Below are 26,727 nucleotides of genomic sequence, written 5' to 3'. Positions count from 1 at the left end.
TACGTTCAACGCATATCCCATTTGTCTTTCTAAATGAGGATAGATCATCATACCCCGTGTCCGCTTTCTTGATTATCTTCTTTAGGTGTATAGATTTCATTATGTTTATCCCATCTTTTAGGTCTATATAAGCAAGTATATTCCATGTTTGTCTTTCTTTTTCTGGGATACTTCACTCAGAATGATCTTTTCTAGATCCCACCATTTGCCTGCAAATTTCATGATTTCCTCCTTTTTGATTGCTGAGTAGTATTCCATTGTGTAAAACTACCACAGTTTCTGTATCCATTTCCTCCATTGATGGACATCTGGGTTGTTTCCAGGTTCTGGCTATTACAAATAAAGCTGCTACAAACATGGTTGAGCAAATGTCCTTATTGTGTACTTGAGCAAATTTTGGGTATATGCCTAGCAGTGGTATAGCTGGGTCTTGAGGAAGCGCTATTCCTAATTGTCTGAGAAAGCACCAGATTGATTTCCAAAGTGGTTGTACCAGTTTACATTCCCACCAGCAATGGAGGATGGCCATTTTTACTATGTTGATCTTACTGAGCCATGAGCATGAGAGAACTTTCCATTTTCTGATATCTTCTTCAATTTCTTTCTTCAGAGACTTAAAGATTTTTTTTCATAAAAGTCTTTTACTTGCTTGTTTAGGGTAACACCAAGATATTTTATGTCTTTAGTGGCTATTGTGAATGGTGTCATTTCCCTAATATCTTTCTTTGCCTGTTTGTCTTTTATATACTGGAAGGCTACTAATTTTTTTTTTTTTTTTTTTGGAGTTAAGTTTGTATCCAGCCACTTTGGTGTTTATCAGCTGCAGGAGTTTCTTTGTAGAATCTTTGGGGTCACTTACATATTCTATCATATTATCTCTGAACAGTGATAATTTGACTTGTTCCTTCCAATTTGTTTTCCCTTGACCTCCTTTAGTTGTCTTATTGCTCTGGCTAGGACTTCAAGTACTATATTAAAGATACACAGAGAGGAAATAAAATCTTAACAACTAAAATTAAGAGATGTATTTGGGCCAGGCACTATGGTACCCTCCTGTGATCCCAGCACGCAGGGAGGCAGGGGCAGGTGGATCTCTGTGAGTTAGAGGCCAGCCTGGTCTACAAAGTGAATCTAGGAGAGCCAAGGCTACACAGAGAAACGCTGTCTCAGAAAAAAATAAAAGAGGCACTTGTGAAGAAAGTAAGATGCTTTGAGAACACAAGAGCAGCTTCTCTAAAATGTATTTTGTAATGTTTTTAGTTCTTACTACTCCAATGCTTTCGTCACTCACCTCAGTGCTGAATGACACCTTTGTAGTGGTTGTCACCATGAGAAGTGACCCTCTGCTTAAACCATGGTGAGAACATTTCCCTCACTTAGATTGGTGATTAATTTTTTTTTTTACATTTCTTAATGTTTAATAATTTCATACATGAATATCTTGTTCTTTTTTCATCAAATTTAATTTACCCCTATTTCCTTCCCTTCTAATTTCTTCAGTATTTCCAGCACAACTTCCTCTTCTTTTTATTTTTAAATTTTTTTTACAATTTATTCATTATATATCTCATTGAAGCCCCCTCCCTCAATTCTTCTCACATTTCCTCCGTCTTTCCCCCTATTCTCTTCCCTTAGTCCACTGAAAGGGGGAGTTCTCCTCTGCCTTCTGACCATAGCTTATCAAGCCTCATCAGGACTGCCTGGATCCTCTTCCTCTGTGACCTAGAATGGCCGCAATGCCAGGGGTGAGTGAACAAAGAGCAGGCAATCGAGTTCCTGACACAGGCAATCCCTGCTCCCCTTACTCGGAAACACACACGGAGGTGATTTTAAACTCAATTCTAGACCCATGATGACAACATCTCCACAAAGGTCTGAGGTAACTTTTAAGCAACTTGGTCCTGAGTTCATGTCAGAAAACAAAATACAACAAACAGAAAAAGAAGCACAGATTACATGAGCCACTCCAAGGAAACAATTAAGAATCAGAAGGAAATTTTTCTGTCAGTCCTTGGAATACAAATGGGACAGATTACATGAGCCACTCCAAGGAAACAATTAAGAATCAGAAGGAAATTTTTCTGTCAGTCCTTGGAATGCAAATGGGACAGCAGGGAGACATACAAAAAGAACAGGGCTTCGTTGTTATCACAATGCAAGTAAGTTGCATGGACTTGTCCCTGGAGATACTTTCCCTAACACACAGCATCCTAGAAAGTTTCAACATCTCAAAACTGTTTCAAATGGCCAACTGGAGTGCCTATTACTATATCAGAGCAGGTGTTAGCTGCCTGATTTTCACAGCATTTCAAGTACCTCTTACAGAGACTTGGCTTTTCTCAGCACTACACCTGCCATTTACTTTAAACTTTTCTAGACTCTGAGCTTCTCTTCCCTTTTCCCAGCTTCCTTTTTCCATAAAACCCAGACATTTTGACCATTTACTCTTGGGCTCTTGCTTCTTCTCAGGTCCTCCTTCTCTTTATTCTTCTCTTGGAACTTGTCCTCTTGTTTCCCTGACCCTCTATCCTCTGTCTTCAGTTCTTCCTCTGTTTTTCATGTCATGACATGGTTCAGTCTACTGGCTGTGTTTAATGGATTGCTTCATTCCTGTGATCTGGTATCTTCCAGATACCTCTAGTGTTATCTCCTTCATTGAAAACCTTCTCTTCAACAATACGTCAGTATGGTCATGGAAAAAAAATCCACATATTAAAGAGTATTGGCAAAGGGAGAAGTCACAGATCTGTGTGTGTTGCATACTCCAGGTAAAGATTTCTAAATTACTCATTGATGTTGTGGTGTGTCACACTCTCTTTACTATCATGTTGTGGAGAACTCCATTTTATGTGTATAAAACAATTTATAAACATTGGGTATAAAGTTGGGTAGAACTTTTTAGTGTGAACTCTCACAAAGGAGGCTATTTTGAGCTTTGCTTTAATTAAATCCAGTTGCACATAGTCATACATCCTGAAGAAACACTTTTCATTAAGTATCATTATGTACTGGAATTTACCATTCTTATTATAATTACAGAATACTTACTAATGAGTATAACTGTAGCAACACTTCCATTAGCAGTATCAGGGGTTGTTCTTTGATATCTATTTGTTGATTCTTGATGTTGGAAGTTTTCTCTTAATTGTTCTAAAATGTATGTTTTGGAAATTAATATAAATCTGGTTTATGTATATGTTCCTAAAACATGATGAAACCGAAATCATTTGAAGAGAGGGAACAGAATGAGAGCCTATCATAGATGTCCTTTGAAAGACTCGACACATCAGAAGATTGAAGCAGAAACTGAGACTCACAACCAAACTTTGGGCAGAGCACAGGGTGTCTTATGGAAGAGTGAGGTGACAGAAGGACCCAGAGGGAATAAGAGCTCCACCAGAAGACCAACAGAGACAACATGCATAGGACCATGTGGGCTTGTAGAGACAGCACAACCAAGGACCACACATGAAGAGGACCTAGGCCTGCTGCTCAGATATAGCCCATAGGGGATCCTGAGATTTCACCTTACACACATCAGAATGGCTAAGAACAAAAACTCAAGTGACAACACATGCTGGAGATTACAAATGTCAACCCAGACTACTATACCCTGCAAAGCTTTCAATCAACATAGATGGAGAAAACAAAATATTCCATGACAAAACTAAATTTACACAATATCTACACAGCAAACCATCCCTACAGAAGATACTAGAAGGAAACTCCAATCCAATGAAAACAAATTCACCCAAGAAAACAGGGCATACAGATAACGTCCCAACAAAAATGAAAAGAAAACAAGCAATGAAACAGGGTTAGATCATCGACTCCATTACAAAAGGAACTAACATGCATTGGTCACTATTATCTATCAATATCAATGGACTCAACTCACCAATAAAAAGACACAGGCTAACAGAATGGTTAAGGAAACAGGATCCAACATTCTGTTGCATCCAAGAAACACACCTATGCAACAAAGACAAACACTACCTCAGAGTAAAGGCCTGGAAAACTGTTTTTCAAGCAAATGGTTCCAGAAAACAAGCTGGAGTAGCCATCCTATATCTAATAAAATAGACTTTCAACCCAAGTTAATCAAAAAAGATAAGGAGGGCCACTATATTCTCATCAAAGGAAAAATCCACCAAGAGGACATCACAATCTTGAATATCTATGCCCCAAATACAAGAGCACTGACATTCGTAAATGAAACATTATTAAAGCTTAAATCATACATTGATCCTAATACCTTAATAGTGGGAGACTTCAACACTCCACTCTCACCAAGGGACAGATCAACTAGACAGACACCAAATAGGGAAATAAAAGCACTCACCGAATCCCTAAATCAAATGGACCTAATAGATGTCTACAGATCGTTTCACCCAAACTCAAAAGAGTACACCTTCTTTTCAGCACCGCATGGAACCTTTTCCAAAATAGACCATATAGTGGGTCACAAAGCAAGCCTCAACAGATACAAAAGGATTGAAATAATCCCTTGTATACTATCTGACCACCATGGACTAAAGCTAGACATCAACAACAACAGAAACAACAAAAAGCCGACACGCACATGGAAACTGAACAACTTACAAATGACAGCTGGGTTAAGGAAGAAATAAAGAAAGAAATTAAAGACTTCCTAGAATTCAATGAAAAGGAAGGCACAACATACCCACATTTATGGGACACATTGAAAGCAGTGCTCAGAGGAAAATTTATAGCACTAAGTGCCTGCAAGAAGAAATTCATAACATCACATACAAACAACTTAATGGCCCAACTGAAAACCCTAGAAAAAAAAGAAGCAGATACACCCAAGAGGAGCAGACGGCTGGAAATAATCAAACTAAGGGCTGAAATCAATCAACTAGAAACAAATAAAACTATCCAAAGAATCAATGAAACAAAAAGCTGGTTCTTTGAGAAAATCAACAAGATAGACAAACCCTTAGCCAAACTAACTAAAAAGCAGAGAGAAACTATCCAGATCAGCAAAATCAGAAATGAAAATGGGGACATAACCACAGACACTGAGGAAATCCAAACAATTATTAGGTCATACTACAAAAGCCTATATGCCACAAAATTTGAAAATCTAAATGAAATGGATAATTTTCTTGAAAGATTCCATCTACCAAAACTAAGTCAAGATCAGGTAGAAAGACTGAATAGCCCTATATCTCCCAAGGAAATCGAAGCAGTCATTAACAGTCTCCCCTCCAAAAATAGCCCTGGACCAGATGGCTTCAGCGCAGAATTCTACAAGACCTTCAAAGAAGTGCTAACTCCAATTCTTCTCAAGCTATTCCACAAAATAGAAACAGAAGGAACACTACCAAACTCATTCTATGAAGCCACAGTCACCTTAATACCTAAACCACACAAAGACCCAACAAAAAAAGAGAACTTCAGGCCTATCTCTCTTATGAACATTGACGCAAAAATACTCAATAAAATACTTGCAAACCGAATCCAAGAACATATCAAAGATATCATCCACCATGACCAAGTAGGCTTCATCCCAGGCATGCAAGGGTGGTTCAACATACAGAAATCCATCAATGTAATCCACTACATAAACAAACTGAAGGAGAAAAACCACATGATCATCTCCTTAGATGCCGAAAAAGCATTTGACAAAGTCCAACACCCATTCATATTTAAAGTCTTGGAGAGATCAGGGATATAAGGCACATACCTAAACATCGTAAAGGCAATATATAGCAAGCCTATAGCTAACATCAAACTCAATGGAAAGAAACTTAAATCAATCCCACTGAAATCAGGGACAAGACAAGGCTGTCCATTGTCCCCATATCTCTTCAACATAGTACTTGAAGTCCTAACCAGAGCAATAAGACAACTAAAGGAGATCAAGGGGATACAAATCGGAAAGGAAGAGGTCAAAGTGTCACTATTTGCAGATGATATGATAGTATACATGAGCAACCCCAAAAATTCAACCAGAGTACTCCTTCAGCTGATAAACACCTTCAGCAAAGTGGCAGGATACAAAATCAACTCAAAAAAATCAGAAGCCCTCCTATATACCAAAGACAAAAAGGCTGAGAAAGAAATTAGGGAAACAACACCCTTCACAATAGCCACTAATAACATAAAGTACCTTGGTGTGACTCTAACCAAGCAAGTGAAAGACCTGTTTGAGAAAAACTTCAAGTCTCTGAAGAAAGAAATCAAAGAAGATATCAGAAGATGGAAAGATCTCCCATGCTCATGGATTGGTAGGATTAACATTGTGAAAATGGCCATACTACCAAAAGCAATCTACAAATTCAATGCAATTCCCATCAAAATACCAACTCAATTCTTTACAGACCTCGAAAAAAAGATTCTCAGCTTCATATGGAGAAACAAAAAACCCAGAATCTCCAAAACGATCCTGTACAACAACAGATCATCTGGAGGTATCTCCATTCCTGATCTCAAGCTGTACTACAGGGCAACAGTAATAAAAACTGCATGGTATTGGCATAGAAACAGAAAGGAGGATCAATGGAATCGCATAGAAGACCCAGAAATAAATCCACACACCTATGAATACTCGATATTTGACAAAGAAGCCAAAACCATTCAATGGAAAAAAGACAGCATCTTCAACAAATGGTGCTGGACCAACTGTATGTCTACATGCAGAAAAATGAAAATAGATCCATATTTATCACCCTGCACAAAACTAAAGTCAAAGTGGATCAAGGACCTCAACATAAAACCAGATATCCTAAATCAATTGGAAAAAAAAGTGGGTAACAGCCTAGAACTCATTGGCACAGGAGACAATTTCCTGAACAGAACACCAACAGCACTGGCTCTAAGAGCAACAATCAATAAATGGGACCTCATGAAACTGAAAAGTTTCTGTAAAGCAAAGGATACCGTCATCAAAACAAAACGACCGCCTACAGATTGGGAAAGAATCTTCACTAACCCTTTATCTGACAGAGGACTAATATCCAGTATATACAAAGAACTAAAGAAGCTGAAAAGCAGCAAACCAAGTAATCCAATTAAAAAACGGGGAACAGAGCTAAACAGAGAATTCTCGACAGAGGAATATCGAATGGCAGAAAAACACTTAAAGAAATGCTCATCTTCATTAGCCACCAGGGAAATGCAAATCGAAACGACCCTGAGATATCACCTTATACCCATCAGAATGGCCAAGATGAAAAACTCAAGCGATAACACATGCTGGAGAGGTTGTGGAGAAAGGGGAACCCTCCTCCACTGCTGGTGGGAATGTAAACTGCTACAACCACTCTGGAAATCTATCTGGCGCTTTCTCAGACAATTAGGAATAGTGCTTCCTCAAGATCCAGCTATACCACTGCTAGGGATATACCCAAAGTTTGTTCAAGTACACAAAAAGGACACTTGTTCAACCATGTTTATAGCAGCTCTATTTGTAATAGCCAGAACCTGGAAACAACCCAGATGTCCATCAACGGTGGAATGGGTACAGAAATTGTGGTATTTTTATACAATGGAATACTACTCAGCAATCAAAAAGGAGGAAATCATGAAATTTGCAGGCAAATGGTGGGATCTAGAAAAGATCATTCTGAGTGAAATATCCCAGAAGGAGAAAGACAAACATGGGATATACTCACTTATATAGACCTATAAGATATGATAAACATAATGAAATCTATACACCTAAAAAAGATAATCAATTGAGCGGACATGGGGTAAGATGATCAATCCTCGTTTAGAAAGACAGATGGGATGTGCATTGAACGTATGACAGGAGTCTACTGAGCGCATCTGAAAGACTCTACTAGCAGTGTTTTCAAAGCAAAGACTTATGACCAAACCTTTGGCAGAGTACAGGGAATCATAAGAAAGAAGGGGAGTTAGTCTGATGGGGAAAGGATAGGAGCTCCACAAGGACCAAATATATCTGGGCACAGGGTCTTTTCTGAGACTGACATTCAACCAAGGACCATGTATGGATATAACCTAGAACCTCCACTCAGATGTAGCCTGTGGTAGCTCAGTAACCAATTGGTTTCCCAAAGTGAGGGGAACAAGGACTATTTCTAACAGAAACTCAATGACTGGCTCTTTGGCCTCCCCACCCCCGAAGGGAGGAGCAGTCCTGTTAGGCCACAGAGGAGGGCTTTGCAGCCAGTCCTGAAGATACCTGACAAAACAGGATCAGATGAATGGGGAGGAGGTCCCCCCTATCAGTGGACTTGGAAAGGGGTACGGTGGAGATGAGGGAGGGAGGGAGGGACTGGGAGAGAATGAGGGATCGGGACACGGCTGGGATACAGAGTTAATAAAATGTAACTGATAAAAATAAATAAATAAAAAAAAGAAAAAAAAAGGAAAAAACACTCAAGTGACAACACATGCTGGAGAGGTTGTAGATAAAGGGGAACCCTCCTCCACTGCTGGTGGGAATGTAAACTGGTACAACCCTTTTGGAAATCAATATCTGGCGCTTTCTTAGACAATTAGGAATAGAGCTTCCTCAAGATCCAGCTATACCACTCCTAGACATATATACAAAAGATGCTCAAGTACACAACAAGGACATTTGCTCAACCATGTTTGTGGCAGCTTTATTCATAATATCCAGAACCTGGAAACAACCCAGATGTCCATCAAAGGAGGAATGGATACAGAAATTGTGGTACTTTTACACAATGGAATACTACTCGGCAATTAAAAGCAAGGAAATCATGAAATTTGCAGGCAAATGGTGGGATCTAGAAAAGATCATCCTGAGTGAGGTATCCCAGAAGGAGAAAGACACACATGGTATATACTCATTTATAAGTGGGTACTAGACCTATAAGATAGGATAAACATACTGAAATCTATACACCTAAAGAAGATAAACAAGAAAGAGGACCCAGGGTAAAATGATCAATCCTCACTTAGAAAGACAAATGGGATGGACATTGGATGTAGGAGAAAACAAGTAGCAGGACAGGAGTCTACCACAGAGGGCCTCTGAAAGACTCTACCTAGCAGTGTATCAAAGCAGATACTGAGACTCATAACCAAACCTTGGGCAGAGTGCAGGGAATCATATGAAAGAAGGGGGAGTTAGTATGATCTGGAGAGGACAGGAGCTCCACAAGGACCAAATATATCTGGGCACAAAGGTCTTTTATGAGACTGTATCTCCAACCAAGGACCATGTATGGATATAACCTAGAATCCCTGCTCAAATGTAGCCCATGGCAGCTCAGTATCCAAGTGGGTACCCTAGTAATGGGAACAGGGACTATCTCCGATATGAACTCAATGGCTAGGTCTTTGACAGCCCCCACTCCCACCCCCAGGGAAGAGCAGGCTTGCCAGGGCACAGAGGATACCTGGTAAGCTGGGGTCAGATAGAAGGGGAGGAGGATCTCCTTTATTAGTGGACTTGGAAAGGGGCAGGGAGAAGATGATGGAGGGAGGGTGGGATTGGAAGGGAGTGAGGGAGCGTGCTACAGCTGGGCTACAAGGTTAATAAATTGCAACTAATATTAAAAAAATTGTTAGGTTCTAGTTTGTTTTCTTTATGGGGAGAGGTTGCAAGGGCAGAGGGGAGATATGGAAGGATGGGAAGAAGAGTGAGATTGGGGTGCATGATAAGAAATTTGCACAGAATTGATAAAAATGTTTTTAAAAAATGGGGTGTGCCCAAAAATTGAATAGTTTTTAATTCTCTTTTTTTTTTTCTTTCCTTAAAAAAGTGTGTGTGTGATTGCTTGTTTTTGCAAAAAGGTGTCTTTTAACCTGGTCTGCCCAGAAACTCAGTATGGGGTTAAGAATGACCTAGCACTACCTCCCTACTGCTGGGGTTCTAGAACTTCCCTGCTACTTCATGCTTTCCTTTTGTGTGTTCGTTTTGTTTTGTTTTTGATACTTTATGAAGTCCTTGTTTTCTTGAAACACCCATGTTCTACAGGCTGACGATTTGTTAGACTTACAGAGATTCACGTAACTCCATATCCTGAGTTCTCAAGTTGCTTGTGCCGCTGTGAGTGGCTTTATAAGCACTGTCATTCTTAGCTTGAATTGTGTCCCCTGAAATTCATTGTTGAGTTCTTTTAACAATGTTCATTGCTGCTTTATTCTTTTTTTAAAAAATTTCTTTATTAATTACACTTTATTCACTTTGTATCCCTCCCTCCTCCTGTCCCAATCCCTCCCTTCCTCCCCCTCTGCATGCATGCCCCTCCCCAAGTCCACTGATAGGTGAGGTCTTCTTTTCCCTCCTTCTGATCCTGGTCAATTATGTCTCATCAGGAGTGGTTGCATTGTCTTCTTCTGTGGCCTGGTAATGCTGCTTGCCCCTCAGGGGGAGATGATCAAAGAACAGGCCACTCAGTTCATGTCAGAGACAGTCCCTGTTCCTATTACTATGGAAGCCACTTGGATACTGAACTGCCATGGCCTATATCTGTGCAGGAGCCTTAGGTTATCTCCATGCATGTTCCTTGGTTGGAGTATGAGTCTCAGGAAAGACCCCTGTGCTCAGATTTTTTGGTTCTGTTGCTCTCCTTGTGGAGTTCCTGTCTTCTCCAGATCTTACTGTTTCTCACTTCTTTCATAAGATTCCCTAGACTCTGCCCAAAGGTTGCCCATAAGTCTCAGCATCTGCATTGATAGTCTGCAGGGCAGAGCCTTTCAGAGGTCCTCTGTGTCAGGCTCCTGACTTGTTCCCTCTTTTCTCCTTCTTCTGATATCCATCCTCTTTGCCTTTCTGGATAGGGATTGAGCATTTTAGCAAGAGTCCTCCCTCTTGATTAGTTTCTTTAGGTGTACAGATTTTAGTAGGTTTATCCTATATTATATGTCTATATGAGTGAGTATATACCGTGTGTGTCTTTCTGCTTCTGGGACAGCCCACTCAGGATGATCTTTTCCAGATCCCACCATTTACCTGAAAATTTCATAATTTCCTTTTATTGCTGAGTAATAATCCATTGTGTAGATGTACCACAATTTCAGCATCCATTCCTCCACTGAGGGGCATCTGGGCTGTTTCTAGGTTCTGGCTATTACAAATAGGGCTGCTACAAACATGGTTGAGCAAATGTCCTTATTGTGTACTTGAGCTTCTTTTGGATATATTCCTAGGAGTGGTATAGTTGGATCTTGAGGAAGCGCTATTCCTAGTTGTCTGAAGAAGCGCCAGATTGATTTCCAGAGTGGTTGTACAAGTTTATATTCCCACCAGCAATGGAGGAGGGTTCCCTTTCTCCACAACCTCTCCAGCATGTGTTGTCACTTGAGTTTTTGATCTTAGCCATTCTGATGGGTGTAAGGTGAAATCTTAGGGTCATTTTGATTTGCATTTCCCTTATGACTAAGGACGTTGAACAGTTCTTTAAGTGTTTCTTTGCCATTTGATATTCCTCTGTTGAGAACTCTCTGTTTAGCTCTATACTCCATTTTTTAATTGGATTACTTTATTTGCTGTTTAACTTCTTGAGTTCTTTATATACACTGGATATTAGTCCTCTGTCAGACATAGGTTTGGTGTAGACCCTTTCCCAATATGTAGGCTGTTGTTTTGTTCTGACGACAATGTCCTTTGCTTTACAGAAGCTTTTCAGTTTCATGAGGTCCCATTTATTGATTGTTGCTCTTAGAGCCTGTGCTGTTGGTGTTCTGTTCAGGAAGTTGTCTCCTGTGCCAATGAGTTCAAGGCTCTTACCCACTTTTTCTTCTCAGCGGTTTAGTGTGTCTGGTTTTATCATTGTTGAGTTCTTAACCACAAAGATTTTGGTCTTACTTCAAGACACTATTTGACCTCAACACAAAGGTCAGAACCTTAAAGAAGGTCATCCCAAAGAAGCTGGAAGCTCAGTGAATAAAACTTCAGAAGCCTAAACTGCTCTTAAACCATGACACTGAGAAGTCTGGACATTGAAACCTCAAACTGCAATTCTCTCTGAAGAAAAAAAATGCTACATGGTAGGGTTATGGGTTAGCATAATGGATTAGCACTCTGGGAATGGATTAGCCACAAGATATTCCAAAGACTGAATCTTCAGTGTAAAGATGCATCATCTGTGTGCATTGATATTCATTCCTATTGATGATGTTTTGTGTTTTAATATATTAAAGGAATGTTGGTCAGAAAAAGCATTCCTATGAAAATGTTTGTTTTTATGAAAATGAATAGTACTTATTCCACTATGTGTCAGTGTTTTCTTCCTAAATGTAAATTTCTGAAGACACAACTGATTCTAACAACTAGAATGCTTATATTACATAGGGAGTTTCAGGACAGCCAGGGATACAGAGAGAGAATCTGTCTCAACAAAACAAAACATTTAAAGGAAAACCAAAAACAAAATAGACAAGTAAGCCAAAAGGATGCTTGAAATAGCGAGGCAGCCCTGCATACCCAGTGCTGGGAAGGAAGAATCCGTAGGAATGGAGCACAAATCATCCTCGATTACTTACTGAGTTTGTAAGCAGAGTAGGCTACAAGGTACCCGTTTGGAAAAACAAGCAAACACCAAAAAATAGAAAAGAAAAAAAGGAGAGCTTAAAACTCCTGGTATTTGACCATTCCTTTTTAATTCGTCCTCAGACCATGGTCCTCATATCATCTCTATCAAACGTCATCTTTTCCCACAATAAAATGTATGCCCCTCTCTCTACCAAGACAAACCTGCTTCAGCCTTTTCCCTTAGAACACTTCCTGGACACTTCCTGCCCTATCTTATTCACTATCGATCCTTTGACCTTCTTCACTGAAGAAGGATCCAAAACTCTGTGGAAATCAGGATGTTTTTCCAATTATGGAATGAGCGATATGTGAAAACACAGGATCAGAATGCATGGGAGACAAATGTCAATTCTAGGATTGTCCTGTTGGAATACTCCATCAGCAGTCCTTCTCGCTCACGCCCAGGCCCAGTTTGGCTCTGAGCCTGCCTGTTCCCATCCCATGTTATTTGCTGACAGGAGTGCTTTTCAACTCAAATCTAGATCTACAACATCATCTATCACATCATAATGTACAAATGCATATGTGGGCCAATAGAGTAAAAAACACATTATGCTAATTGGAGTATTTTTAAATATCGTAATTCTTTGAGAATGACATATTTGTGTATATTGTACTTAGGTTTTATTCACTTCTTTTCTAAGTCTTCTAGATCTCCTTTCATATTACCAAATACTCTCAACTTCAAATACTCTATTTTTAACCAACCAAGTCAATTTCTGCTATACACATACTCATAGGTCTGTAATGTTATTCACTGGTGCTTGGCTGGCCTACTAGGGGCTACAACTTTATAGAAAACAGCCTTTCCCTGCCAGAAGCCATAAACTGTCAATATCTTCTCAATTAGGGCTGGGGTCTCATGAACACTCTACTTCCCTTATTCTACAAGGCCTCCTAAGGAGCCTAATATTTTGTGTGTATTATGGAGGCAGCTACAGCTATGGTGGATCTATTAGTGCAGTGGTCCTGTTATAGCTAGGAGATACTATATTTCTCTGATCCTCCCTCACGTCTGTCTCTGACTTTTTCCATCCGATTTACTATAATCCTACCTGAACCTTTGGCGAGGGGTGATATAGATATCCCATTTGTGACTGGGCAATACAGAGTCACTCAGTCTTTGAATTTTGGCCAGTGTGATAACCATCTTCACAGCACAAAGGAACTTCTTTAAAGAGTTATGAGTGTTGCACTATAGTCTAGGACTATAGATATAAGAATTTAGAGGGTATTTTGACACTGTGTCCATTTACCAACATAATGGCATTCATTGTGTCCATAGGGCCTGTGATGGATTCCTGGCTCAATTTTCAGCCTCAGGCTTCCTATAGAACAATGTTTCTCAATCTGCAGGTCATGATCAAAGACCTCCCCTATCAGTGGACTTGGGGAGGGGCATGCATGGAGAAGGGGAAGGGAAGGTAGGATTGGCAGGGCAGGAGGGAGGGAGCTACAGGGAGGATACAAAGTGAATAAAGTATAATTAATAAAAATTACAATTAAAAACAGTTTAAAAAGTGAAAAAAAAAAAAGAACTTTTCTCCTCAGCCTCTAGCCTTTTGGAGATCTCTGAGTAAACAAGCCAGGAGCCTTTTGTCAGCCTAGTTAAGACTGATTGCTGCTAAACAATAAAAGACATTAGATAAAGAGAGTTTTGGCAAAAAGCAGGCCAGAAGCTTCAGGTGGCTCAGTTGATAAGGCAGCTTCAGGTGGCTCAGTTGATAAGGTCTTAAGTCTGGAGGTCTAGGGTTCAAGCCCAAGTAGAACCTCTACCAAGGACCCCTCAAAAGCAATGCCACCAGCCTGAAATATTTAAGAGTTTATATAAACTGACTGACCCCAAAGGAGAGAAAGAAGTTAGCCATCAACAGTGACTGACCCCAATCGTCCACTCTTCATCCACCTACCTCAGTTTCTCCCCTGGACTCTTCCAAGCTGGACTTTGACAAGAGAGAGGGGCTGGATAATTAACACTAAGGATGCTTGAAAAAAGCTATATGTAAGATCTGTGTATGTGTGTCTGTGGGTTTATTCTCTACAAGGAGTCCATATAATATATTTAACATAATATTAATTATCAGTACTATTCTAAAAACTTGTTATATTACCTGAGCTATTCCAGGCATTTCATATATATTGAAATTTAAAAAATTAAAAAAAACCTTGTTTTATTCTGATATTTATAACTGTTTTTTTTTTTTCTATTCGTGCTGTCTTTACCAGGGCAACTCTGACCAAAAGAAAGCATTTCTTTCTTTTTTTTTTTTCTTCTCAATGCAGTTTATTCAGGAACCTTGAACAATCTTCTGACCCTGGGGAAAGCCATTTATAACTGTTTTTTAAAAAATTATTTATTTTTATTAATTACAGTTTATTCACTTTGTATCCCCCCCCTACAAAGCCCTCCCTCCCTACCTCCTCCCCTCCCAGTCTCATCCTCCCTCCCCCTTCTTCACGCATGCCCCTCCCCAAGTCCGCTGATAGGGGAGGTCCTCCTCTCCTTCCTTCTGACCTTAGTCTATCAGATCTCATCAAGAGTGGCTGCATTGTCATCTTCTGTGGCGTGGTAAGGCTGCTCTCCTTTTCTTCACCAACCCTTTATCTGACAGAGGTCTAATATCCAGTATATACAAAGAACTAAAGAAGCTGAAAAGCAGCAAACCAAGTAATCCAATTAAAAAATGGGGAACAGAGCTAAACAGAGAACTCTCTGTAGAGGAATATCGAATGGCAGAGAAACACTTAAAGAAATGCTCAACGTCATTAGCCATTAGGGAAATGCAAATCAAAACGACCCTGAGATATCACCTTACACCCATCAGAATGGCCAAGATGAAAAACTCAAGCGACAACACATGCTGGAGAGGTTGTGGAGAAAGGGGAACCCTCCTCCACCGCTGGTGGGAATGTAAACTGGTACAACCACTCTGGAAATCAATCTGGTGCTTTCTCAGACAACTAGGAATAGCACTTCCTCAAGATCCAGCCATACCACTCTTAGGCATATATCCAAAAGGGGCTCAAGTACACAATAAGGACATTTGCTCAACCATGTTTGTAGCGGCTTTATTTGAAATAGGAAGAAGCTGGAAACAACCCAGATGCCCCTCAACTGAAGAATGGATGCAGAAATTGTGGTACATCTACACAATTGTTATTGAGTATTAAGCAAAAAACATGTTTTCATTCTGACCTTCACCTTGAGACAGAGATAAGAGGATGTTTCACCAAGTTCCTTAAAACTTGTTTGTGTGACCTTATCTGCTACAGGAAGTAGCTTAAGAAAACAAATTTGGCAGTTCCATGAACTTATTTCTTTATTGATGTGTCTTGTTTTTGCTTTGCCTATAAAAAGGAATTGTGGAATAAACTTGTGGCTGTAGTCTTACTGACAGCTCTCTCGAGCTGATCCGGTGTGTAGTGGGACTTGCTTTAATTATTTCAGTCCTCACTCCCCACTCAGGTACTGTTTCACTCTGCCATGGGCTGTGGCAGGAATTGTCAGCATGAAGTGAAACTGGGGCATAACTTTAGTGCAGATCTTATAAAACACTGCATTGCCTATCAGAAGGCCCACATGGCTTCTGACAATGCATGTTCCTGAGAGCTCCTAACACTCAATCTACCTTCATCCATTCCCCCAGTTAATATAATGGCAAACAGTTTTAAAATATAACATAATCATAAATGTTTGAGGGTTTACATATATACCTATATATGTATATGTATATGTATATATGTATGCATATATATATATATATGTTGATTCTGTGTTGGGATTTTTAGGTCAGTCGTGGTATATATGAATTTATCTCCTTAAGATTAATTATGCTTTTTAAAATTGAGAAACCTGTGCTGTTTTGAAATTAAACATATAGACTTACTAAAAGATTGATTTTTATAGTTAAAATGATACGTATGGTGTCAGTTTGACTGTGATCCTCACACTTTATTGCCATATGAGTGTGAAGGTATTTCATAGAGGTTCAACTGAGGGAAGGAGACCCACTTTGAATCTGGGCGATACTACCCCATAGGTTGATGTAGAGTCTTAATAAAAAGGGCCAAAGAAAAAGATGTACTGAGTACTGGCAATCATCTCTTTACTTCCTTATTGTGAACTTAATATTAACATATACCTTATGCCCCCCTCACTACAAAATCCATCTATTCTCCCTGCTGTGATAATCATTGCCATCTTAATCTTGGCCTTCAGATTGTGCGGTGGAAGAAATTTTTTCTTTGTCAGATAATTTGCCACCGCAATAAGAGAAATAAAAAAGCACATCTATCAAGTGGTTTCCTATATTTCCTAAGTTTCTGTCTTCCTTATCCCTAGGATAGGGTGTGGGAGTTGTGTGTGGGTTTTCTGGGTAAATTTTTTATATAGTTCCACATTTTGCCAGAGGAGTAAAAAACACTAAATAATAATCTAGGAAATTGTTTTCTATATTTCTTAAGTTCCTGCCTTTTTTATTCTTAGGAAAGAGCTTGTGCTTGTGTATATATGTTTTCTAGGTAACTTTTTAAAAATCCAATTTTACATTTTGAAAATGCTTCCACTAAATTTTTAGCAATATTTTGGTATTTCTATGGGACAAAAAGTAAGAAGCTTTAGCATTTCTGCTGATAGTTGACTTTTTAAAAATGTTGTGATGTCATTTCAAGCTCATAGAAAAATTACAACAGTTAATAAAAGTTTTCCCATTTAATTTTGCTTAGATTCCTTTGCTAGATATTTTTGTTTACTGAGTGTGGTCAATCCAGTGACAGAATACTTGCCTGGCCAATGCAGTGCCCTAGGATCCTTATACAGACCACTGTTTACAGCATTTGTCATACAGAACTTACTACACATTTCCTACCAGAAAGAGCACAATAGCACATACCCTCAGTGGAATTTTCAAGCCCAGAGTATTTATAGCTATGTAGCAACATTATCTCACCGACTAGCATCTTTTACATTTTCCCTAATAAACACAATGGTGCATTTGTGTCAGAAGGAAACTAAGCATTCTTGTGAAAAATGTAAGCCAGGATTAAATGTAGCAACCTTCCTTCCCTAGAGTATGTTTACATCTAAATTATTTTTGTATGGAAATAAAATCTTGTAATAAGATAAGGCAAACTACTGCCCAGAAGAAACAACAAATTGAGAAAACAAATCATCACTTATTTTGGAGCTGAATGACCAATTGATAATTTCTGTAACATACAGAGAAAGCTCATAGATGATGCATTAGTCAAGATGCTAAGAATTAAATCAGAGAAGACTTTAAAATATTCAGTTTTATACAAACCCAAATATGCAAAATTGTTATGTTTTATGAAATTGGCAAATGGGAATAACATTAAAGATGAGGTATTTGAATGAAATCAAATTACACACCCTCTAAACAGACTTGAGAATGGTACTTATAGTTTGGTAGTATCACAGTTATTTAGAAAACAATACTTCAAAAATAAACTCTGAATTTCAAGTTCTTTGCACCAAGTTCCTCTGGCTAACTTGTTTCTTCTTTGTAACCACTCGATTGGAAATACTTGGGCTATAGGGGTATGCATACTCTAGACCCCAGATTAAATTGATTTATTCTTTACAAAAAAATAAGAAAACTTCTCTTTGGAAAAGCTACTATAAATAAGTATTTTAGCAATCTAACTCCTTAGTGAAAAACAGGAGGCCGGAAGCATATTTCATTGAAAAAAATGAATACATACAAAGAGCATAATTGTATAAAATTGAATACTTTGATGAACTTTCCAGGAAGTGAACGTTAAAACTCGTGGCACATAAGAACGAGAGTCACGGAGATAGTCTGTTTCCATCCATATTTCTACAACGTTTTCATAGCAGTGACAGTTGGAGAATTGTAGTATCTACATATGAGAAGCAATAAACAAGAGGTTGGAGCTGGAGAGCTGGCTCAGTGTTTAAAAGCCTGTAGTAAGCTCAGTCCCCAGCAACCACACAGAGTGGCTCTTTACTGCCTGTAACTCTAGTTCCAGAGCCTCCAACACATTCATCTGTCTCCATGGGCAGCAGGCGTGTGTGTTATGTGCATAAATATATTTAAACATACGCATATACAAATTTAAAAAATTTAAATATTATCAAAACATTTTAGGGCTGGAGAGATGATTTTGTGCTTAAAAGCACTGACTGCTCTCCCAGATGTCCTAGGTTTTCTTTTTGTCATTCAATATTGCCTCAAAACTTTCTGTAACTCCAGTCTTCCAGAATGCAAAGCCCTTTCTAAGTTTTTGCAGGTACTTTATACATGTGGTACACAGACATATATGCAAAAAAAAAAATACCCATTTAAATAAAATAAAAATTATGTTACACACACACAAAACCAGATACCTTTTCCCGAGTCATCAGATAACCTCTGGTCCCCTAAGTGTATTTTCACATGTTCAGCTTTGCCTAATATTACATAACAATTTGTATAATATGATAATATTATATATCTGAAATTTTGTTCATTTTGGATAGTAATGATGACTGATAATTGACTACTGATAGCTGAACATATGAAAAGAGTCAGTTATAGGAAGATAAATATTCTCAAACTGCAGTCTTAGCGTTGTACAATAAATAAGAAAAGACAGATGACCAGGGCTCATGCCATTCTTGGAGGAAGCTGTCTTCTACCAAAGCAGGATAAAAACAGGCTGGAAATAGACATCATATTGCTGATGAGAACAAATGGGCAAAATACGGGAAAGAACATTTCTAGAAATGTAGATACTCCCCATAGCATTGGATATTTGGAGTAGGTTGTAAAGGTGACCACAATGGAAGAGAATGAGTAAGAGATGACAAATGTGCACACCAGGATGAGGATAGTTTGGGTGGCTCTGTTTCCAGGTGAGACTTTTAGAAAGTGTTGAGCCCTGTGTATATGCTTGACTTGTCTCTTATGTCTGTAGAGGATACTCAGCATGGAGGCACTTGAGTAGACCATGAGACCCAGACCCAGACCATCAGAGAAGCACAGTAAGAACATGTAAAGTGCAGTTGCAAAATTGCCAGATGCAAACCATGAACAGTACCCATAATTCATCCTGTTTGTTGCATTTTTGTTGTAACTAGGACCTAACACTCTTGCTGGAGTCATGATGTTTAGAACAAAGTGCATAAGCCAGCTGAGTGAGCAGGAAGGACCAATGTACTTGGTGGCCCTGTGTTTAAGCATTATCCACCTGGGGTTGCTGGGACTGATTGTGATTGCTTGGAAGCAACTCAATAGACACATAGCATATAGGGACATTCCTCTTGTTATTCGGTAAAGATACACTATCAATTTACATCCAATATCATCCAGGAAATCTTTAAATCCATAATCTAACAGTGTCTGTGGGATGCCTCTCGAGACAACAGACAAGCAGTTGGCAAAAGTCAAGTGCTCAATAATCAGGTCTTTGGGCATTAAATGTTTGCCACTGACTATCAAAATGATATAATAAAATAGTATTGAGAAATTGCCAAGCATTCCCACTGCAATCTGGGAGAAGAGAACAATTCCCACCACAAAGTTTTCAGAAGCCATTTGCATTCCTATTAAAAAATAAATGAACGTATTGTCTTAGAAAGACATTATCAGTGTGCATTATGTCCTATTATTGTCCTTATAGCTCTTCCATCGAAAGAACATCTAAGGCTTTGTTCTTTATTAAAGTAAATATTATCTATTGTTGAAATGGAAAGTTTTAGATATGTTTACTGAAAAATAATGTTTTTACTGGACAAGGTGTTGCATGACAACATAGCAATCAAGAGACAAAGAGAGAAAGACATTTGAAATTGAGGATAACCAAATTTACAGAGTTACTTTCAGGACAACCAGAGCTACACAAAGCAAAAACCCTGTTTTCAAAAGCTCCCCTCCTAAAATGTTTAATGTTTTCATTGCTTTTGACTAAACAGAATGATTTGCGGTCAATTTTCAAAGAAAGAATTCTTAAGACATCCCATTATTTCTGAAATTCACAAGGAATATAATTTTAAATTCATTAAGAGAAACAACAGAAAAGATTTGAAAATCTTTTAAAAGACTGGCTAAATACTCAGGATACATAAAGCATACCTAATATTCATATTTATGTTGTTTTTAATTATGTGTGGGCTGGGGGTGGTTGCATGTGGGTGGGAGTGCCAGTAGGAGTCAGAGTGTTCGGATCCGCTACACCTGAATGTGTAGAAGCTTGTGAGCCACAAATAGGAGCAACTGAACTCAGACACAAAGCAATAGCAGGGTGCTGTTGACCACTGGCTTATCCCTCTATCCTACAAACATATTTTAAACTAAATTTGAAGAAACCTAAAACAATAAGAGATGGGTTCATGACTTGGATAAATTACCTATAAGCAATTTAGATGTCTGAAATATGTGCAAAAAAAGGCTCAGTGTCATCAGTAATAAAGAGAATACAATGAGGGATGCAAATCAAAGTTGCAATGAGAGATCATTACATATAGGAAAAACAGGTCTTAATCAAAGCAAATGAACATAAAAAAAGCAGGAGTTAATATTGCTGAGTATTGTATGAAATCATAACCCCTGTACAGATGCTAAAGGAAATTGCAGATTCTATACAAACGAGTATTGCTTTCTTCAATAAACTGATAACTCATCACCAATTCCAATTGTATTGCCACAAGGATCTAGGGACATGAGAATATCCAAAGCCACACAGGGAATAACCTGTTTTGAGTCAGAAGGATAACAAGGGGTCTGGGCTTCCTTGTCGTTGTCCTGCTGAGTCTCAGCAGTTCTCAGGAAGAACTTAGAAAGACAAAATAAATTCCTTTTTTGAACTTTTGACGGTCAGAACTTATGAATCTGAATGGCTTTGTGTAAAGCGGATATTTTCCTGCAGAAAATTGGATGATGACTATATCCCCTCACCTCGCACAAAAATTAATGTTAAATGACCCAAAGGATGATAAGCTAAAACCCTCAGAGGAAATGCTAGTAATACAAGATGTAGACAGAGGTGACAAGACTCCGTAGCACGGACAGTACACCGGGAATAAAGAAGGGGAACTGCAGGAAATTAAAAGCCCACTGCACATAAAGGGAAGTCACAGCCGAGTGAAGAGAAAAGGCACAGAACGGAAGAAAAACAGTGACTTCTGTACTTTAATAAGGACCTTTATAGCTAGAATGTATCAAGGGAAATAAAGATTAAATAGTCTCTCCACAGACTTTGCAGTCAACAAACAGGGCAGAGATTTCTTTAAAGAAAAAAACAAATGTGTAGTCACTACTTTTTACAAGTGTTCAACATACTTGCCTTTCAGAGATATACAAATTACAAATACTTAAAGATGTCATTGCACAGCTTAGAATGCTTATTGTCAAGACAATGACAAACGCTGATGATGACGTGGGAAAATGTAATCATCATTCTACACTGGTAGGAGGACAAAATACTATCTTCAACCAAGGACCATGCATAGACTGGACCTAGGCTCCCTACATAGATGTAGCCTATGGGCAGCTCAGTCCTCACATAGGTTCCCTAGTAAAGGGAATGGGGACTGACTTTGACATGGACTCTTGTCTGCTTTTTGATCAGTTTCCCTGGTGGGGCTACCTTGCCAGGCCACAGGGGAAGAGGATGTGCTCAGCTCTGATGAGACTTGCTGGACTGAGTGGTTAGAAGGGAGCTCCCCTTCTCTGAGGAGTAGTGGAGGGGGGATAAGGGAAAGAGGCAAGGAAGCTGGGACTGGGAGGAGGGAGGTGGCTGCAACTGGGATGTAAAATGAATAAATAAAAATTTAAATAAAAAGGAAATAACAGGAATTATCAAGATATTAAAAATAGAATTACCATATAACACAGATTTATAATTTCTGAGCATGTAGCCAAGGGATTCTCTGTCTTACACAGATGCTTGCATATCCACATAAGATGCTCTGTTCAAAATGGCAAAGAAACGATGTCAATCCTAGATGTTCATCTGCAGATAATGGAAGTATGGTATCTCTACACAGTGGAATTTTGTTCATCTGTAAAGGAAAATGAAATCATGAAATATTTAGGAACTAGATGTACTTCCACATAATTCAGTAAGGGATTTGGAAAAACAAAGATCATATGTTGGTTTTCTAACAGGGACATATCCATATTAATCTCAATGGAGAGATAGTAGTTATGACCTATGAAACCAGAAAGAAGAAAAAAGGAGGAATTGAGGAATCAAGGAAAGGGTAATAGAGCAAATGTGGCTTTAATAAAGGGTTATAATGTATATAGAGTTGTGCAAAAAGATGTTGGGGGGACTGGAGAAAAAACGTGGAAGATGAGAATAAAAAATTATCTTTAAAAACTTACAATTGTTCAATATTATGTATGCTGATTAAGATTTTGAAAGACCAAGCCCCCCTTTCAAGATTATGGTTTTGTGGAAATTTTTTGCCATTGAATAATGATAGTTCTTATAGTCAATGCAATTTTACAAACTTACACAGAATATTTAAAATTGCCATGGTCATTCGTGTGCTTTCTGTTTTTTATAGGAATTTTACTATTTACAATTTTACTATATTTGAATTTTACTATTTTATGGATTGAACCCAGAGTCCCAATTGTAAAAATCAAGCAGTCTATCATGTAGTTTTCTACACAAATTTCTATCCAAATTTTAGATCAGTATGTCAAGTTGTAGAAAAATGAAATTTGTAATTCTTAGTTTTTGGTAATACAGAGACTCTGTTGCCATTTTGTACACGGAATAATTTGAGAAAAACAGTCTTGTCTGTGTCCCTGAAATTCTCCTTGAAGAATATGGCATAAATGTTCCTTCCACTTCACTCTATAGATTATATTTTAAATTGTAATAATTTTGTTTTTTACAAGAAATGCATTTTCTAAGTAATTTCTTCTGCTTTATTAATTTTGTTGCTATTATAAACACCATTCTGGAAGAAGTTCTTATGGTATAGATGCCCTGAGAATATTTTATACTTTTTTATGTAAAAGAAGAATTAATATTTCATCCATCAATTCCACTTTTTAGAATGATTTTTAAAAATTAAAAGCAGGATTTTGGAGAGATATTTCCTTAGTTCTGTCCACAGCAGAATCATTGAAAATGGTTGAAAGTTGCAATCATTCCACATGCCCATCAACAAAGAATTGCACACAGACAACATGATGTATACATGCAAAGGTATAGCTTTTATTCTTTGAAAGGAAGGTTGATACATGCTATATGATAGATAACCACAGAGTTCTTGTGTTAGACTGCTGTTTAATTCTGTCCAGCTGCTGTATCTATTAGGATCAACTACAAATACACAGAAACTGAAATTATGAGGGCCAGCAAGACTGCTCAATACATACATAAATATGCTTTCAACAAGCCTGATGTCCAGAGTTCAATCCAGGGTCCCTTGTGGTCAAAGGAGAGAGCCAGTTTTACAAACATATTTTCTCTAATCTCCACACATATATGCTGTCGGAGGTGTACATATTCTCCCCAACAATAAATGAATCATGTAATGAAAATTTGAAAGACCTTAGAATAATGATTGACAAGGTTGCAAGGAGAAGATGATGGATGTGTATTTCATGAATGCAGAGTTTGGGTTTGTGAGGAAATGTACTGAAGCTCAGCTGCAGAACATTAGGATCATTTTACTCATGAGTGAACTGTGCTCTCACAATGGTTAACATGATACATATTTGTAGTTTGACTGTGGTTCTAACTTTAACAATAAGGACATTGTGGTTAGTAAATGAGAATTTCTTTGCTGTACTGTATGGTAAAGACCTACAGTGACGATAGTCAATGAAATAGAGCTCTGGCTTGTGATATAAAACTTAGGGTCACAAGGATGAGTTTTCGTGTTTACCCGGGAGGAAGATTTGGAAGGGTGTTAGACAAGAGTAAAATATGCTAGAGTTTTGCTGTTGTTGTTTTGGGTTTCACTTATTAAGAGCAACCTCAGATATCAGACAGATATATGGTAGATCTGAAACTCCTGACAGTGACCATGTCAGTAGGAATAGACAAACATACCTGTATGTATTTTACAGACGTTGACTAGCCTAACTCTTCACAGCAGAAAACACTGTATTTGCATGTTCTTTCTAATAACAAGTAAGCTGAGATTTTATACAAACCAATCTCGGTGTTTATTCAGGGAAGTATAGCAATAGAATCAGGAATGTCTGTCATATTTCAGAATAGCTGAAATACCAAAAAATTAAATATACTCCTTTTTTGCATTTATTCTCTTCTTGTAAGTCCTTCAAATTTTAAGCCTCAATCCACAATTTTTCATAAAGTTAATTTTTCTTTTAAAAATTACCCCATAATTTTATCACTGCTAAAACAATTACAATCAACAGTATCAATATTCTATACCAGTCCAACTACAACTATTCAAACACAAAACTGGAATATATTTTCCAGAAGCATATAAATTGATGAGTAGGAGGATTTAACTAAAAAAAGCTTTCCAAGCTATTTAGTGTAAGTTGGGGATGTAGTTTACAGCTTGTCCAGTGGGTGTAGGGCCCAGGGTGTGATCCCTATTGTTATCAGTAAACAGAAATCGAGAATTCAAATAAATCTTCCTTTTAAAAACTAAAACTAGGAAGGCACATGTGAAAAAAAAATTGAAATAAGGTGAGAAAGGAATAGATGGAAATATAGAGAGAAGAGACAGAGACAGAAGCTAAGCAAAGAAAGGAAAGAAGAAAATAAGGTGGTTTTAGTGACAAGAGAGCCATTCAGTAACAGTTTAAAGAGGAGGAGGAGGAGGAGGAGGAGGAGGAGGAGGAGGAGGAGGAGGAGGAGGAGGAGGAGGAGGAGGAGGAAGAAGAAGAAGAAGAAGAAGAAGAAGAAGAAGAAGAAGAAGAAGAAGAAGAAGAAGAAGAAGAAGAAGAAAAGGAGGAGGAGAAGCAGGAGGAGGAGGAGAGGGGGAAGGAGAAGGAGGGCGAGGAGGAGGAGAAGAAGAAGGAGGAGAGGAAGGAGGAAGCAGCAGCAGTAGAGAGCACTAGCATGGATTCTCTAAAGATTGCTTTCTAATATTTTTAGTTTTTACTAGTCCTCTGCTCTGATCACTCACCTCACTCACTATGAAGATGCCTGTCACCGTAAGAAGTGAGTCTCTGTTGAAACTGTGATGATATATTCTCCCTCACTTAAAGGTTCATGATCTTCTGGTATTCATTCCCAACAGATTGGTCATTTTCATTTCAATTCTAAACCAATAATGACAGCAACTCCACAAGGGTCTGAAGTAACTTTTAAATGCCTTCCTGTCAGACCAGAATACAAAGCTAAACAAAACAAGAAGTGTAAACTACATGAGCGACTCAAAGAAAGCAATTAGGAATCGGTATCAGTCTTGGGAGCATGAGCAGTATGGCAGAGAGACATGAAGAAAGAATTTTAGTGCTATTAAAGTATAAGCAAGTTGCATGGCCTTGTCACTGGAGGGCCTTTCCCTATCACTCAGCATCCTAGACAGTTTTAACATCTCAAAAGTGTTAGGTCCCAAAGACTCTCAGGACAAATGGCTAACTTAGGTGCCTATTAACATATCAGAGCAGATGCTGTTTGCCAGAATCTCACAACATTGCAAGTGCCTCTTACAAAGTCCTGGCTCTTCTCAGCACTCCTCCCCTACCCCAAACCTCTGTCACCCATGAGCTTCATTTTCTTTCCCCCTGCTTTTCTATAAAACCCTGACATTTTGGCCATGTGCTCTTGATCTCTTGGCACTTTATGCACTTTGTTCATTTCTCCTTTCTCTTCTCATTTCTTAGTCTACCCCTTTATCTGTTTTCTCATAGCCTGGTCAGTCTAATGACCCTGTCTGTTGTGCTATCTTCTAGACCTGCTCTGGACCCTTCCTGATGCCTCTGGCTGTTCTCTGTTTAATCTGTATCACAAATACCTTCTTCTCAACAATTCCTTGGATTGGTCATGTCCACATTTTCAATAAAAATGCTCAAGTATTAAGGGATTGGGAGAAGCAAGAGGTCATAGGTTTATGTACACATAACATCCTACAGGTCAAGGTTTGAAAATGATTCATCCATGTTGTATGTGTCACAATTGGTTGGGTTTCATGCTGTAGGGAATGCCATTATAAGTCTGTTAAAGAATTTATATTGACAATAGGTGGGTAGATCCTCTTAGTGTGTGCTATCGTGAAGGAGGCTATTGTGAGCATTGCTTTAATTGAATCCAGGTGC

The 26,727-nt window shown here is 38.4% G+C and overlaps 1 protein-coding gene across 1 annotated transcript; it reads right to left on the bottom strand.

Annotated features, from left to right (window-relative positions):
* Window positions 1-19,128: 19,128 nt before the first annotated feature.
* Window positions 19,129-20,119, bottom strand: LOC110565939 (vomeronasal type-1 receptor 4-like). Its single transcript, XM_021663719.1, has one exon. The coding sequence runs from the start codon at window positions 20,062-20,064 to the stop codon at window positions 19,129-19,131; it is 936 nt and encodes a 311-aa protein (XP_021519394.1). The 5' UTR covers window positions 20,065-20,119.
* Between the last annotated feature and the right edge of the window lie 6,608 nt (window positions 20,120-26,727).

The sequence above is a fragment of the Meriones unguiculatus genome, chromosome 6 (genome assembly GCF_030254825.1).
Source record: "Meriones unguiculatus strain TT.TT164.6M chromosome 6, Bangor_MerUng_6.1, whole genome shotgun sequence".
NCBI classification, from domain to species: Eukaryota; Metazoa; Chordata; class Mammalia; order Rodentia; family Muridae; genus Meriones; species Meriones unguiculatus.
This window is presented reverse-complemented; position numbering and strand designations above follow the sequence as displayed.

Excerpts from the sequence above, each read along its gene's own strand:
- LOC110565939 (XM_021663719.1), bottom strand. The coding sequence starts at position 20,064 with ATGCAAATGGCTTCTGAAAACTTTGTGGTGGGAATTGTTCTCTTCTCC.